The 17,392-nt window shown below is 34.9% G+C and overlaps 1 protein-coding gene across 2 annotated transcripts in view; it reads left to right on the top strand.

Annotated features, from left to right (window-relative positions):
* The window catches only part of POLD3 (DNA polymerase delta 3, accessory subunit), a 55,707-nt gene that overhangs the window by 13,125 nt on the left and 25,190 nt on the right, over positions 1-17,392 (top strand). The window contains exons 4-9 of one of the 2 annotated variants that reach the window (XM_081154802.1): positions 2,297-2,336; positions 3,556-3,688; positions 7,878-8,139; positions 8,727-8,799; positions 12,837-13,002; positions 14,474-14,577. In XM_081154802.1, the coding sequence (XP_081010928.1) occupies positions 2,297-2,336; positions 3,556-3,688; positions 7,878-8,139; positions 8,727-8,799; positions 12,837-13,002; positions 14,474-14,577 (778 nt within the window). The remainder of the gene's footprint in view (positions 1-2,296; positions 2,337-3,555; positions 3,689-7,877; positions 8,140-8,726; positions 8,800-12,836; positions 13,003-14,473; positions 14,578-17,392) is intronic. The other variant, XM_081154803.1, reaches the window with a different exon arrangement.

Here is a 17,392-nt window from a genome sequence, read left to right as displayed (position 1 = left end):
ATCCCAGAGCGTCTCATCCCAAAGAATTATTTGCAAATTTCAAGGGGACATTTGGTTGATTCTTTTTGTGTTAGAGGTTTTCACCCTGATCCATCCTTTCTGAAGTTCCCTATTAGCCTTTTTTCATGTAATGATTTTAGCTGAGATTGATTTTTATTATTGCCTAGATCATTAATTCATGAGGAGTTACAAAATGGTGATGCTTTACTTCTCTCATTCTTTCTGCATATTATTGGCTGGAATTTTTCTGTAAAGAAGAACTTGCTCTCATTAGCCATATTTTTCCTTTTTCTTTAACTGTTATAAAGCTCAGGGGCTTCCCCTCAGCCAGGCTCTGGGTTTGTGGATAGGTACTCCTGGGTCCTCCTCTTAACAGGAACCCACTGAATTGGAGTCCTCCTCTGGTGTGCATTGTTTAGCACCTGTAGGCTGGCATTTCCACTGAGTTGTTTTTATGTATTTTCAGTATCCCCTGAGGCAGCATATAACCACACTGAACTCTCTCGGTTGTTCAGATTTTCTCCTAAGGGTACCGATTATTATTTTTAGGGCTCTTATTACAAAGTTGCATAGGTTTGAGTGGTTAGTTCCTAATGCCCTTTTTCTCTTAAGCTCTGTAATTTTTATTGTACAGCTTTGCAGAATATGAAATTTTGAAGAATGCCTGTGTGTTTTTTTAAGAGAAAACACATGAAAACATACTAATATTCCCAGTTCAGATTTACAATTACTTTTTTTTTACAAAAGTTATTTGATTTTATATTGTTATTTTCTCTTACAATGTGAATTTTGGTGGTTCCTACATTAACATAATTATCTGCTTTAGCCGAATATATGAAATTTAGAAAAGCAAAACCAATATTTTTATTAACAATATGATTACTGAAAACAGTTTGACTTCTTTGCAGTTGTTTTTGTCTGTAGGATATATCCTACTAGGGATGCACAATCAGCCTGTGTTTTAGAATCACTTGAAATAATTCCTCTCTATAATTAAACCACCAACTAGTTAAGTTCGTTTTTTTCCCCTCTTTGAATTTATAGGTTCCTTCCTTTCCTTTATAGGTAACTCTTTTTATTGGTTTTGTGTTCTCTTTCCATTGTTTTTGTTGTTGTATATATTTTTAATATAAACAAATATATATTCATGTTACCCCCCTTTCTTAGATAAAAATTTTCGTACATTACATTCTATTTTGCTCTTTGCTTTTTTTACTTAACAGTAGATCCTGAGCATCAATCTAATAGTAGTTGTAGAAATATTCTGCATTCTTTTTTACAGCCACATGATCCTACATTAATAGATATCCCGTAGTTTATTCAGCAGTTCTTTACTGATAGTTTAGTTATTTATAATCTTTGGCTGTTATAAATAGTGCTGCAATGAATAGCTCAGTGTCTATGTATACTGTATATTTTTACCAGTGTGTTTTAAGGTTGCATTCCTAGAAGTAGGATGTTTATGTACTTTGTTGGATATTGCCAAATACCTCTCCATTTTTTATTCCCAAAAGCAATGTATGTGAATGCCTGTTTCCACACAGTCATATGTTTCAGGGTTATTTGCATTTCTTTTTCTGTAAACTGTCTATCTGTTCATATGTCTTGCTCATTTTTTTAAAGAATTGCTAGTCTTTCTTGTCTCCATTTTAGAAGCTATATGTTAACACTTTGGGATATAACTTGCAGACATTTTTTTCTACTTTATCATTTGTCCTTGTATTTTGGTTACAGTTTTTATTTATTTTTTATTTTTTGTCATCTAAAAGTTAGCTGTCAGTTTTTATGGATTATTGTAATTATTTTTGGATTTTGAATTATAGTTAGGAAACTTCTTCATTCTCAGATCATATCAGTTTCTTGAAGAATTCACCCATATTTTCTTCTAGTGCTTATATGGTTTTATTCTTTACATTTTGATCTCAGATTCTTTAAGAATTTATTGTTCTATGTTGTGAGAGACATATACAGTTTTTATCGGGTTCCATATGATTTTACAGTAATTCTTATTATATTACCTATTAAAAAATCCTCTTTTCCTCACACTGATTTGAGATGCTGTGGGATTTTTTTAAATTGTATTGATATCTATACTCTTTCACTTTCCTTAACATCATTGAGAAGTTTTAATTGTGCAAGTTAAAAATGAGTGTGATTCTTAAACTGTAACATATATTTTCAGGGGTACTTAATGTTCCTAATTTTACAACCAAGTGCAATTGACTTACTGGCTACGAAACTTTAAAATTGCAAGTTGTACTACTTTAAACATTAATGAAGTGTTATTTCCTTACAGTGCCACAAGGTTGCAGTAGTGAGAGAAGATAAGTTGGAAGGTAAGTGTTTTAGCAATTTAGCAAGTTTTTCCTCTTACAGTATCAATGTAGGTACAATAAAAAAAAATCTAATATCTGCATACAATATAGTTAGCTGTTTAACTGAAGAGCTCTATATTCCTTTTGTTAGTAGTTTCTGAAACATTAAAATATGATACTGCACCTGCCTACTTTCCCATTTTTAGGGTCAGTAGCTACTAATGTTTATAAAGCACTTTGATCACAGGATAGACTTGCAAAAAACTATCACGAATACCATATGGAACACCTCATCAACTGTGAAAAGACAGTAGTCTCTTAAGTATCGTGCTATGTTCCATAGCAGATTTTTAAGAAAGAAAATTAAAGAATGCTTTTCTAAAGTCAGAAATACTTAATAAAATGTCTACGTTAAATTTGTCCACCTGTTTCAAGACTATTTATGCTAATGTTCTATTTTTAAAAAAACTCATTTCAAAGGACTTGTATGATAGCAGGTCTCCACATGATCTTGGACCTGTGTCTCAAGACAAAACCTGCATAGTTATACTTTGTAAAGACAGACTCTGGAGGAGTTGTTTTATTACAAATTAACTTTGATGTATTCAGGGTGGTAGAGTTGTCTACTTTTTCTTTCTGAATTCCACACTGGTAGGCAAGGCAAGGTTTACTCATTCAGTCGATACATAGTGAGTATTTACTGTGTGTCAAGCTCTGGGCTAGGCACTAGAGACTCGGAACAAGTCAGGCACAGTCCTTTTCTTAAGGGAACCTAAAGTTTGTTCCTATGATGTTCTTTTGTGTTTTTCCTCTTCAGATTCACCTGGTTAGTAATATTTTGTTACAGAGTTGCTTTCTCTAAAGTTGAATTACGTGAGTCTTCTCAGATAAAAACTACCTACTCCTCAATTATATGCTAGAGTGTAAGAATCTTCCCTGACTGAAAAAAAATCAGTCATCATCAATCATTCATTAGTATTTACTGAGTGTCCACTGGATGAGTGATACCCTCACAGGTGCTGTACTTAGAACTGACTCACTACCACCTACCTTGTCATAACGTCCCTGTTGGGAGACAGAAGAGGTGATGTTATACTGTATATGTGGCTATTTGGCCTTTTAGAGTCTTTTGGACCACCACAGATTGCAAATGGTTTTACTGCAGAAGGGTTTCTTGTTAAAGTCCCCACATGCTATGAAGTTTGTGTATTAACAGACTGCTTTTCCTGTTGACTTGTAGCAGTGAAGTCCAAGCTAGCTGTGACTGCCAGCGTCCATGTGTACAGCATCCAGAAAGCCATGCTAAAGGACAGTGGGCCTCTGTTCAATACCGACTATGACATCCTTAAAAGCAACTTGCAGAACTGCAGCAAGTGAGCTCCTTAATGTTCCTTGTGGGCTTCTTTACGAATTGATTTTGTAAGATGTTTACACAGTGGCTGCCTCTTAAGAGTGAATGCCAAGTCTAGTAAAACCCCATTTATCTTGCAGTAAGACACATGCCTGGTTTTATTAGTACATCATAAGGTGAAAAATAGCAGCCACAACCCATATTGAAAACCCCAGTGGACTCCCCATAAATCTATTTCTCATGTATTTATCCTGTCACTGTCACCAGAAATGTTTGTTGTGCCCCCTCATTACTCCCTCAGCCGAGTCTGCTTTTCTAAATTCTGCCCATCCTTTAAGAACCAGTTCAAACGTTGTCCTTCAAACTGTTTCTAATTTGATATCCCTCTACCTTCTATCCAAAAGCAGTTGATCTTCCACAACCAGTATCAGATCTTTTTCATTTTTGGTATCCTTTGCAGCACAGGGATGTGATGGACTGTAACACATGTGGCTTTTGAGAATTGATGGTCCTGAGCTTGGGTTGTGGCTTTGCTGTTTAATACCCCATGACTTTGGACAAATTACTTAAACTCTTTGAGATTTGGTTTCTTCACCTTTAAATTAGATATAGTAATGCTTACTTTGTGGGGTTGTATTGAGGGTTCAGGTCGGCTCCCCAGATACATGTTGAATGCCTACTACTTTGACAGATACTAAGCAAGATAACTTGAATTCATTCAACAAAGATCTGATGTCTGTCCTTACGACGTGCCACACTCTATAGAATGAATATGGCTCAGTGCCTGCTTAATATACTGATCATCTGGGATGAAGGTAGAGATTTTGGAATCAGAAAATAGGTAATTAAATGGGTAGACATAGTTATACAGAAGGAATGTATAGAATGAAAGGACAGAAAGTAAAACTCTAGGCCATAATTACTAGCTGTGTTACCTTGGGCAAATTAACCTCTCTGTGCTTCAGTTTCCTCATTAGTAAAATGAAGCTAACCATGTAACATCCTCACAGGGCTGTAGTGCATTAAGTGAATTAATGTATGTAAAATGCTTAGAACTGTGCTTGGCACACAGTAAGCACTGTTTAAGTGAGAGCCATTTTTAAAGGGTGGTCAGAAAAAGAGGGCCCTGAGAGGGAGCAGCCAGAGATAAGAAAATTAGAGTATGTGGAGTTCTGAAAGCTAAGGAAAGAGTTTCAGGCAGGAGGGTTAATATCAAACCTTGCTGAAAAGCTAAGTAAAATAGGAACTGAAAAGTGGCCATTGGATTTAGTGATGGCCCTGGTAAGAGCATTTTCAGTGGAGTGACCAGAGTCTGGTCAGCTGAGTTAATATATAACTCTTTCCAGGAAATATGACTACAAAATGGAAAAAAAAAAAGGGACCTAGCTAAGGAGTAATTGAGACTAAGGGAAGATATATACATTTTTAAAGTTGAGAGTACCTTGAACTTGTATTGTTAGGAAAGAGCCAAAAAAGAGAAAATGGGTGAAGATACTGGGGAGATGAGATAACTGATAGAGGACAACTAGATATAGAATTGCCAAACATAATTTCTGTAAGTTCTATGAAAATAGGGATTGTGTCTATTTTGTTAAGCACTCTACCCATAATGGTGCCTGGCAGAAGGTAAGCGTTCAATAAATAATTGTGGAATGAACTAATGTTGGACATTAGGTCTTTTTCTTTAGTTTAAAACCTTGAGTGTAGTAGGCATACAGATATTTGTTAAATAAATATAATTATATAACCAAAGGAATAATTTATAAGTCTGGTGTCTTTTAGGGAAAGATTATAGGAAACAATACCTGATATTTATGTAAATTATATTATTAGATTTCAAAAATAGTCTGTTAAAATCTAGTCATGGTATGTTGAGCTCTAAAAATTGTTTCTTCTGTTGTATCTAGCAAGTAAGCAAATGAGTAAAAGTGACTCAAAGGTTTAAAAAATTTGCACAGGGACCTCTAAAATAAATACGGCAAGTAGAAATGTGGTAATAGGAAGCACTTTAATGAAACTTTACTTAAATACTTAAAGTAGCCTTGCTAAAAATGTGAAGAATTTATCTCCAATAAAGAAGTTTGTATTTGGTCCTGAGAATTATGGGCCAACTGAGATCTGACTCATTGTTTCATGTGTTTTTAAGAAGTGCTGTGACAGGAAGAAAGTTGAAATTTTAGGATTGAGCAGATTCTTCTCTCTTCGGACAAGTTCCCAGCCTAGCTTGGTCTCTTCCTCATTGCCAATTCCTGGTCCTGACCCTAAGGTGTGGAATGTAGACCAAATGGAGAAAGAGTTGTCTTGAGGCCAACTTTAGATGTTGACAATGAAATAAAACATTGCTCTTTTCCTTGTACATGGAAGCACTGCAAGGCCAGAGAGGTAGAGTGGTGGGTGAAAGGAAATGAGTTCCGTCTGTTCTTAATTCTGATGCACAGAATATTTGTGTTAATGTAGGGTTTTCTAATGTGGACCACAATAAGTCAGTGGAAGATTTTTGGAACTGTAAATTCTAGCTTTGGGGCTGTTCAATCTGAAGTTATTTTTCTTTTTTTAAATATATCTTTATTGATTTCAGAGAAAGTAAAGGAAAGGGAGAGAGAGATAGAAACATCAATGATGAAGGAGTCATTGACTGGCTGCCTCCTGCACACCCCCAACTGGGGATGGAGCCTGCAGCCGGCGTGTGCCCTGACCGGGAATTGAACCCCGATCACCTGGATCCTAGGTCAACACTCAACTGCTGAGCCACGCCCAGCTGGGCTGAAGTTCCTTTTGACATTAAATGATTTATCAGGGATTTTTTTCTTAGGCCAGTTATTTTAGCAGCTAATCTTTAATTTGTGCCTGGTTGATCACTAAGATAATTACTTTCACCATATAGTTTCCTAACCTCCATGTTCTCCTACTTCAGGTGATACATTGGACACGGGAGAGAAGGCAGAAGCCTCACTTTCAATGGCTTAAATAATCAGTCTTTCAATTTGTATTTCCTGACACTTACATGCCAGGTTTCATACAGAGTACCTGAAATACAAATGATGAATAGTACATTTCCCTATCTTCACAGAGCTCTTACATATACCCTCAATAAGCAAAAGACGGGGAAAGAAAATATTCTTTATTGGGAAAAGTTGGGGAGCCTACCTTTAATTATAGCCATTTGAGAAGGCTAGATAAGTTACCTATTCACAATGTGCAACGTTACATTATGGATCTGTGTGAAACAGGAACATCTATAATGAATGTTCCCTTTAATATCCATGCAAACAGTTCCAAATTTCTTCATTTGGCTTTGGACACGCTTTTCTGGTGCTGTTAGTTGGTATTATTAGAAATTATTAACAACAACTGTTAAGGACCACAGGTTTTAGGAGCCAATGGCTGTGTTCCCAGACTCTTCCATGTTTTATTTTTATTTAAAAAATATTTTTATTTATTGATTTTTTTTTAAGAGAGAGAGACATTGATTTGTTGTTCCACCTATTGATGCCTTCATTGGTTGCAATTGCTTCTTGTATGTGCCCTGACTGGAGAGCGAACCCGCAACCTTGGTATATCGGGATGACGCTCCAACCAACTGAGCTACCTGCCCGGGCACGGAGCTTCTTCCATGTTTTAAATCATGATCCACTCTGGTCAGGAGAGTTGCCTGGAAATTTGTTAATATTTATAGCTCTTAATTTTGATTCAGTCAATATTTATTGCATATCTGTCCCTGTAAGATGAAAGTCTTTTAAAAACAAGAGGATAATCATTTGGTTTCCCAAGTATGGTGAAATTATTAATCTATTATTATTGTTTGGTGTATTCTTACTATTTAGAATTAGCATGCTTTTTTCAAAACACTAATATTCAGTATGGTATGGTAGATTCCCTATCCTAGGTGTTTTTTAAAAAATTTTAAATAAGAATTAATTTGAGCCAAATTGATGACATGCTGGGGAGCAAGATCTCAGATGCTCCCCATATCCTAGTTTTGATTCCAATCCTAGTCCTGTTACTAACTAGACATATAACCTAAGACAAGTCACCAACTTCTAATACTTGTTTATCTGAATGAGAGTTTTGCACTAAATAATTTCTAAAATTTGTTTTAGTTCTAAAATTTTCTCCTTTTATAGTATTAGGCTTAGAAAGTATTATATTAAAGAAGCAAGAGTTTGAAAGTAACCTTTGATATTGATATTAATGTAACATTTCTGTCTCAGGTTTAGTGCCATACAGTGTGCAGCTGCAGTCCCTAGAGCTCCTGCTGAAACCTCATCTGAAAAATTTGAGCAGTCAAATCTTCAGGTATCAAGTGAGACACAAGCCAATAATGAGTTGACCACCAATGGTCATGGCCCACCTACCTCCAAACAGATTTCCCATCAACCTAAAGGAATTATGGGAATGTTTGCCTCTAAAGCTGCTTCTAAAACCCAAGATACCAACAAAGAAACCAAAACAGAAGCTAAAGAGGTAACAAATGTAAGTCTTCTTTAAAGATACGCCTTTCAGCTCAGAATGGGTAACTAGAAAAGCATTAATAGTTCCAGTGGTAGTAGTTTAATTATACTGTATATAAGGTTCTGATATTTAGTTCTAATTTTTATACTTTAGTTTGAACCCTTTAATTCTTGATATTTTCATCTGAAATAGTCCTTTTTCTTTTGATAGTGCTTCTCACCAAGCTTTGAGCTATTAAGTGGTGGAACCAGTATCAAATCCACTTCTGATGATTACAAATGTAATGTTTTGGAGGTTTTCTCCCCATCATGTACCATACTGCCTCTGCTCTATTTCAATTCTGTCAAACTAAGTAGTTTTTAAATATGCTCAAGAAAAGTTTAGACATATTCGTGGATAATAATTTTATAAGAACTGTGAAAACCTAAGCTTTGGAGATTAACACCCGATACTGGCGGGTCTGGATTTGTTCTTGTATCTAATGATATAAAGACTGAACCATCATGACAGTGCACTCTGCTATTGAAGAGATTTTTTTTTTAGGCTGTCTGAAGAGCAGCCTAAACACTAAGAAAAAAAATTGTGTTTTCTCTTTTCTATGCTTTTAGGCATCTTCAGCAGGCAACAAGCCACCAGGGAAAGGGAATGTGATGAGCAATTTTTTTGGAAAAGCTGCTATGAGTAAGCATGTTCTTACCTTCTTTTGACTACTAATACATGAAAATTATTATAATAAATTACTGCGTATCTGAGGTTTTACCCATCTAGGATACTACCATGCAGCATTCTTGAATTCTAACATAATTTTCAATATATTGATGAAAGTAACCCAACTAAAACAGTGGATTTAATGGGTGATCTGGGTTCAGTTTAGATCCCATAGAGTATAGTTTATTCTTCCTATTTTTACCTCCTGCCTTGAAAAGAGACATATTTGTTTCATAGAGCTCTTGAAAATGGTGATTAAAACAAAAGGGAGGCTGTTTGGTTAAGCAGTACAGTGTCAGTTTGCCTGGTGTGACCATTGTAACCCCGTCTCCCAAGATCTGCAAAAACAAAGCTTTTGCCTTTCTTTAGTTATTTTTGTAGATTACTCATAGTAATGAACTAGACCTCAGTGTGAATTGGAAGTGCCCAGATAGTATTGTCCATTTAAAAAAAATCTCCTTTATTTAAAAAAATTTCTAAAGAATTCTTTCATATGGAAGGAACCAATAGTCACATATTTTCATACTTCTCATATCAAGTAAACATCCCCTGAGGGTATGTGGCAGAATACCAGGAAGAATGTAGGAGCCGCAGGATAATTATAGCACACTTTTTTTGAGCATCAGTTTTATAAAGATTTTGTAGGGAAGCATTTTATTACGGGCCTATGCAAGCAAAATTAGTTAAAATTCTGCTTTTCCGTGATGGTCAAATTGGTGGTTGGGAGAGGAGTTGGAGTGATGGTTTTTATTTGCCATAAAAGTTATCAGAGAACATTTTTGTGTTCTGAAAGCATAAGGAGAATTTGATACTTTCAGGTTATTGGGAAACATGATTGTATTCTTGCGAGCACAGTGAACAAAGAGGGCTCCCTACTCCTATGAAAATAGATCATGCTAATTTCACTGGCCTGTGTACAGGCTGGTACTGCTCTGCTCCACTGTACCTGCTTTGATTGTGTGGTTTCTTGGCAACTTCCATGAGGTTTACATGTACATTTGTTTTTGTTTCTCTGTGTGTTTATAACCTTAATAACCAGTGAAATTTTAAATTATTATTTTTAAAATATGTAAGACATGAATATTTTGCTAACTATAAAAAAAATAAAATCAGCGTCTTCTCCAAGAAAACACCAAATGGCGGATGTCCCTGCTGCTTCTGGAGGGCCTAGAAGGGGGGGAATCAAACTATACAGAAGTATACACTTATTTATTCATGTGTGTTATTTAGCAAATATTTATTGGGTACCTGCTATGTGCTTGGCACTATTGTGCATTGGTGGTACAGTGGAGAAAACGTATGCAAACAAGGTTCCTGCCCTCGTGCCCTTATATTCTCCTGGTAGAGACACAAATAAGTACAAAACAATAAAATAGTTAATGATTATAATTGTTAGGTAGAGAGTAAAGGGTATTATGATAGAATGTAATAGAGAAGGAAAACCTGGATAAAATGAAAGAATTCAGTATTTATCTAACAAAAAGAATGGCTTACAAAGTTGATTAACATGATTTTTCGGGGCTGGATGATTAGAGTTAAATTATGAAAATTTTTATTATATTTAACACATAACAAGATCATTACAGTGAAAATGAAGCTTGAGAGTTAGATGGAAAGGTGATTGTGGAGACTTGAACCATTTACATCTTAATGCTGGGTAACCATTGGCAAGGATGTGGAGGAGTTGAACTCATGCATTGCTGTGGGGAATGTAAAATGATATGCTTACTTAAAAAAAAAGTGTGGCAATATTACAAAAAGTTAAATCTAGAGATACCCTGCAGTTCCACTCTCAGGTATCTACTCAAGAATTAAAACTGTATGTCCACACAAAACTTATACACAAGTGTTCATAGCAGCATTATTCATAATAGTTAAAAAAGGAAAGAATCCAAAGGTCCATCATCTGATGAATGGAATAAACAAATGTGGTATAACCACACAATGGAATGTTATTCAGTCAAAAAACAGTGAAGTACTGATACATGCTACAACATGGATGAACCTTGAAACATTGTGAGAAATGGAAGAAGCCAAAAACAAAAGACCATGTGTTGTTTGCTTCCATTTATACAAAATGTCCAGAATACACAAATCTATGGAGACAGAAAGTAGGTTAATGCTTGTCAAGGACTGGGCGTGGTGAAAATGTTCTAAAATTGGATACTGATGATGGTTGCACAAATAAAAACCACTGAATTGTACACTTTAAAAGGGTAAATTTTATGATGTGTGAATTATATTTCAGTAACAAAAACCTTAATGCTTTTTATGTTAAAAAGTTGTGTCATTAGTGACAAAGTCATCATGCTACCTTTCTCTGCTTGAAAAAGGGTTTCATATTTTCTTTAGTATAAAAATGAGATGCTTTTAATTAGTCAGATGATACAAGTAACTTGAACAGGCGATGAGAAAATGTGATTAAATTTTCCTTAACAGTTGTCTGGAATTGTTATAATAAACTACTTCTTTACCAGCTAATTGGCCAATTGTAGTTTCATATATGTATAAATTGGAGTTCCCAAAATGCTGTGAAACCAAGACAGAATAAAACTCTGGATGCTAAATCTGTTTGATCAATGGTATTTTAATTTAGATCAATTTTCTAAAATTGATAGACCTGATATAATAGCTTCTCTTTCCTTAACCCATGAGGTAGGTAGGAAATATATGGAGGTTTTTCCTCCTAATGATGTAATTTTGAAATAGATGCTAACAAAATGATGTAAGTTATGTAATAGAATGCAGAATTTGCATAAACTTTAAAGATACACGTGCAGTGTCATGGAACTTTTTGGAGGTCAGTCAGTGATCCCTGACCCCTTGGAGATACATGTTTACTCTCCTGTATAGTTTGGTGGGAAAGTTTGAGAAGTATTGATACTTGAGAACAGTAGTAGTGAAAATGCAAGAGAGAATGCCACCATGGGGCTGGTGGATTCAACCATTCAGATTTCCCATTTAAATTTTTAAAAAATAAAACATAAACAGATTGCATGTTATACTTTTACCCATCATCTATTCTTTCAAATAATATACTTTATTTATAAACTATTATACTAAGCTCTGTGGAACAGCCCAAAACTAAGATAGCAATCATTGTTTTTCCTTTTCTGTAGATGGCTTAATCTATTTTATGATGTATAACCAAAACTACTTATTGAAGAGCTTCATGCTGTTTACAACTTCCCGAGTACAGCATATAATTTCTTTATACTTATTCTATAATTTCTCAGATGGCAAGGCCCATCCTGCTTAAATTTTTTTGTCCTCTACAGCAGAGTTGTTTTGTGTTTTTCAGCTTGGGGTAGGGAAAGGGATAAAGACTTTGAGGAGTTAAACTGATTTAAGTTCAAATCCTGGCTCTTATCCATGTGTTTCCTTGAAGTAAATCTCTCTTAATCCCTGTGATAATCTTATAAGTATTACTCCATTTTTTTACAGAGAAAACTGATTTTAGATAAATTAACTTGCCCAGAATGAAGCAGGATTTGAACCAAACTTTTCTGATTCCAAAGTAGTCTTTCAATTATATCATTAAGGTAGTAGGATATAAAAGTATCCAGGCTTAAAAGGATAGAATATAATAGAAAATAAGGCCTTAGTACAAATTTCTCTTGTCACTATTTGTAAGCTGTGTACTCTTGGGAAACATCTTTTAATTCCTCTTAGTTTTCTTATCTAGCTAATGAGAATGGTGATACCTCTTAAAGTTGTATTTGTGTTTTTTTTCTAAACCTTGCTTTTACTCTCATTTGCCTTGGGCGCTGTGATATTATGAGAGATTAGCAGGAGGCAGAAATGAGAACAGTTGTAGCTAGAGTGGTAGTTAGAAAGGAGAAATGTTCTTTGACTAGACCATGAGCTCTGTTAGGACAGGGACTGTGTTTTTTTAACCCCTTTAGTCTGTGTCCCTAACATATTACCTGACACTTAGTAGACTGTCAAAGGAATAATAGATTAATATTGCATGATGGGATTATACATTGTCTGCTATACTTTATTTGTAGATAAACTAAAAGTCAGTTTGGATTCAGAACAAGCAGTGAAAGAAGAAAAAGGAGTGGAACAACCTCTACTCTCTGTCACAGAACCAAAGCTGGCAGCCCCTACAGGCCTGAAGAAATCCAGCAAAAAAGCAGAGCCTGTTAAGATGCAGCAAAAGGAGAAAAAAAGGTAGGAAAATTTTGTTACTTGTGGAGGAAGAGGGTTTCTGCTGGGGTTAAGAAGGTCTGTCTGGGCTTATTGACAGCAGGCAGTTTTTAGTTGAGCACTAAATCCTACTTAATGGGTTCAGGATACAGCTACATAACCAAAGTGAGGGGAGAAGCTCGATATCTTATCTAGTAAAGTAGACCTAGAATCTCCATTTTAGATAATTTAAAACCCAAAGTCCATTTTTTGGGCCCCATTGATCTAAATCTATTATCTTTTTCTCCTTTATTTTGAATTTGTGGACATGGCATAAGTGTGCCTGATTTTGTGTCTGTTTTTTACTTCAAATTGCAAATGAAAGGTTACTCGTTCCAGTCAAATTTAAGAGAAAAAGTTCTTTGTTTTCTTTTTATATCAATGAGTTTATTTTTCAAGTGGTAAAATGTAATTAGAAAAGAAAATAAAAAGCACACAAGCTGTTAAAAATGGATCCAGGAATTTGAGACACTACCTCATAGTTGGTAGGAATTAGTCTGTTGAAAGAAATTCTAAAGGACACTGTCAGCACTGATAGGCCCAGAAATACTTGACTTTTGTGGCAAGGTTGGGGATACTCTAATAGAAAACATCAACAAAATACTGAAGTTTCAGAGCGTCAAGGCTCTGTCCAGTTGGCCTCACCTCTTAGGAACATGTGATATGGGTGGATTAAAATGTCCCAACCATGGGTACAACACTCGTTGATGATTATTGCCAGGAATGCATTCAGTATTTTAGCACTAAGTATAAAATTAACTGTATATTTTTAGTAGATGCCCTTTACCAGATAGAGGAAGTTCTGTTCCTAGTTTGCTGGGAAGTTTTATTATGAATGAGTGTTGAATTTTGACAGATGCATTTTTTTGTACTTATTGAGTTGATAATACAATGTTTCTGTTAATGTAGTGAATTACATTGATTGGTTTTCAGTTGTTAAACCAACCTTGCATTCTTGGGATAAACCCCAACTTGGTTGTGATGTATTATTTTTTTTATATATTGCTGGATTCTATTTGTTAATATTATAAGGAATTTTTGCCTATGGATCTGGGCCTGGAGTGTTCTTTGTGGGAAGGTTTTTTAAAAAATGAATTTGATTTCTTTAAAGAGAGCTCTTCAAATTGTCTTGTTCTTTTTGGGTCAATTCGGTTGTGTTAATGCCAGTTGAATTATTGAAAGGCCAATAGAAGTAAGAATTTAGGAAGATTCTCAATAATCTGGTAGTAGTTTCCAGTGGTCTGTAGAGAGCTAGAGAAGATTTTTATTCTGGACATCCCATGAGGTAACCTGTTTGTGGTCAGTTAGCCTTAAAAAGAATCCTTATTAGTCTACTTTGACTTTTCTGTCCTCTGAAATTCAGACCATGAATTATGAAGCAAGACCCACAGTAGCATATGAATACTTATAATTTTATTTTGTGTAATATGCTTAAATTTTTCCTGGATGGCCACAGGGGGAAGCGAGTGGAGTTCTCTGATGATGAGACAAAAGAAACTGTGAACATGAAGAAAAAGAGAAGACTCAAATTTCCTGAGTCTGATAGCAGTGAAGATGAAGGTGGGCATTGCTGTTAATTTTTGGCTAGTGGGAGTGTCTGTCAGTTCAGGCTGCTATAACAAAGATACCATAGACTGTGTGGCTTAAACAAAAGAAATTTATTCCTCACAGTTTTGAAGGCTGTGAAGTCCAGGATCAAGGTATAGGCTGATTCAGTTCCTGATGAGAGCTTTCTTTCTGGTTTGCAGAACACCACCATTTTTGCTTTATCCTCACATGGCAAGAAGAGAAATCTTCTTTCTCATGTCTCTAATATAAAGGACCTAATCTCATTCATTAGGGCTCTACTCTCTTGACTCAATTACTTCCCCAAATTCCCACTTCCAAGGACTATCACATTAGGGATTGGGGCTTCAACATACAAATTTGGGGGGGGACACATTCAGTTCACAGCAGGGGTCAATTCTTCTGATGGTCAAAATGCTAAAAAGTAATTAATTATGGGTGACAACTACACTAGTAATCCTAGCATTGAGAGACATATAGCACCTATTTCTGTTTAAAATTTATTTTAGCCTTTTGACCAGAACTATCATTTTCATGTAATTTGCTAAAATAACAGATACAAAGGTAAAGAGAATAAGTATTATTAAAATATATATCATCAAATATATTTTCTTTTTAGTTTTTTAAATTCTATTTTTCAGGTATAGTTTACATTCAATATTATTTTGTATTAGTTTCAGGTGTACAGCATAGTGGTTAGACAAAAATATACTTTACAAAGTGGTCCCCCAATATTTCAAGTACCCACCTGGCATTGTATAAAATTATTACAATATTAACTATATTCCCTTTTCTGAACTTTACATCCCCAGGACAATTTTGTGACTACCAATTGTAGTTATTAATCCCTTCACCTTTTTCACCCAGCCCCACAAACACCACCACCACCACCACCACCATCACCACCATCCTTGCACTGCCCCCAACCCCCAACCATGTTTGTTCTCTATGTCTATGAGTCTGTTTTTATTTTGTTTATTCATTTATTTTGCTCTTTAGATTCCACATATAAGTGAAATCATATGGTATTTGTCTTTCTCTGTCTGACTTATTTCACTTAGCACAATTCTCTCTAGGTCCATGCTGTTGCAAATGGTAGGGTTTCATTTTTTATGGCCAAGTAATATTTCATTGTTTATATGTACCACTACTTATTTTATCTACTTGTGCGTTGTTGAGCACTTAAGTTGCTTTTGTATCTTGGCTATTAAAGATAATGCTACAGTGAACATAGGGGTGCATATATTCTTTCAAATTAGGATTTTGAATTTCTTTGGATATATACCCAGAGTGGAATCGCTAAGTCATAAGGTAGTTCCATTTTTAATTTTTTGAAGAACCTCCATACTGTTTTCCATAGTGGCTGTACCAATCTGCATTCCCACCAGCATTGAATTAGGGTTCCCTTTTCTCCACATCCTTGCCAGCACTTGTTAGCACTTGTTTGTTGATTTGTTGGTGGTAGCCATTCTGACAGGTGTGTGTGAGGTGATATCTCGTTTTAATTTGCATTTCTTTGATGATTAATGATGTTGAGCATCTTTTCATATATATCTATTGGCCAACTGTATGTCCTTTTTGGAGAAGTGTCAATTTAGGTCCTCTACCCATTTTTTAAATTAGATTATTTTATTTTTTTAGTGTTGAGTTGTATGAGTTCTTTATAAATTTTGGATATTAACCCCTTATCGGATATATCATTGGTGAATAACTTCTCCCATTCAGTAGGTTGTCTTTTTGTTTTGTTGATAGTTTTCTTCACTGTGCAAAAACTTTTTAGTTTCATGTAGCTCCATTCATTTATTTTTTCTTTTGTTTCCCTTGCCTTAGGAGATATATAAAAACAAAATATTGCTAATAGACATGTCAGCGACTTTATTGCCTATGTTTTCTTCTCGGGGTTTTAGGTTTTAAGTTTTACACTTAAGTCGTTACTGCATTTTAAGGTTATAATTATGTGTTATAAGGTTATAATTATAAGGTTATGTATATGGTATAGAAGGTGGTCTGGTTTCATTCATTGCATGTATCTGTCCAATTTTCCCAAAACCATTTATTGAATTGACTGTCTTTATCCCATTGTATGTTCTTGCTATATTAATTGACCATATAGGCATTGGTTCATTTCTGGGCTCTCTGTTCTGTTCCATTGATCTTTGTGTCTGTTTTTATGTCAGAACCATGCCATTTTGATTATTATAGCCTTGTAGTGTAGTTTGATATCAAAACCTCTGACTTTGTTCTTTCTCAAGATTACTCTGGCTTTGTGGGGTCTTTTGTGGTTTTATATAAATTTTTGGATTGTTAGTTCTAGTTTTGTGAAAAATGCCACTGGTATTTTGATAGGGATTGTGTGGAAACTATAGATTGCTTTAGGTATTATGGACATTTTAATAATGTTTAGTCTTCCTATCCGTGAGCATGGTATATGTTTCTATTTATTTGCATCTTTTCTTTCTTTAGTGTCTTATAATTTTCCAAGTACAGGTCTTTTACCACTTTGGTTAAATTTATTCCTAGGTATTTTATTTTATTTTGTTTCCCTTTCTAATAGTTCAGCAATTTTCAACCTTTTTCATTTCATGGCACACATAAACTAATTATTAAATTCAGCAGCACACCAAAAAATATATTTTTTGCCGATCTGACAGAAAAAAATAAGTATAATTTTGATTTATTCACACTGGATGGCTACTATGTGTTGGCTGTTGTCATTTTTTAAATTTGAAAATCTAAGGGAAAAGAGTTCAGTGCCCCTGACTCAATAGTCAGGTATTGCATGTTTTAAAATTCTTGTAGCACACTGGTT

The sequence above is a fragment of the Miniopterus schreibersii genome, assembly GCF_964146895.1.
Source record: "Miniopterus schreibersii genome assembly, chromosome: 12".
Taxonomy (NCBI): Eukaryota; Metazoa; Chordata; class Mammalia; order Chiroptera; family Miniopteridae; genus Miniopterus; species Miniopterus schreibersii.
The sequence above is the reverse complement of the archived record's forward strand: the minus strand, read 5'-3'. Positions and strand labels throughout refer to the sequence as shown.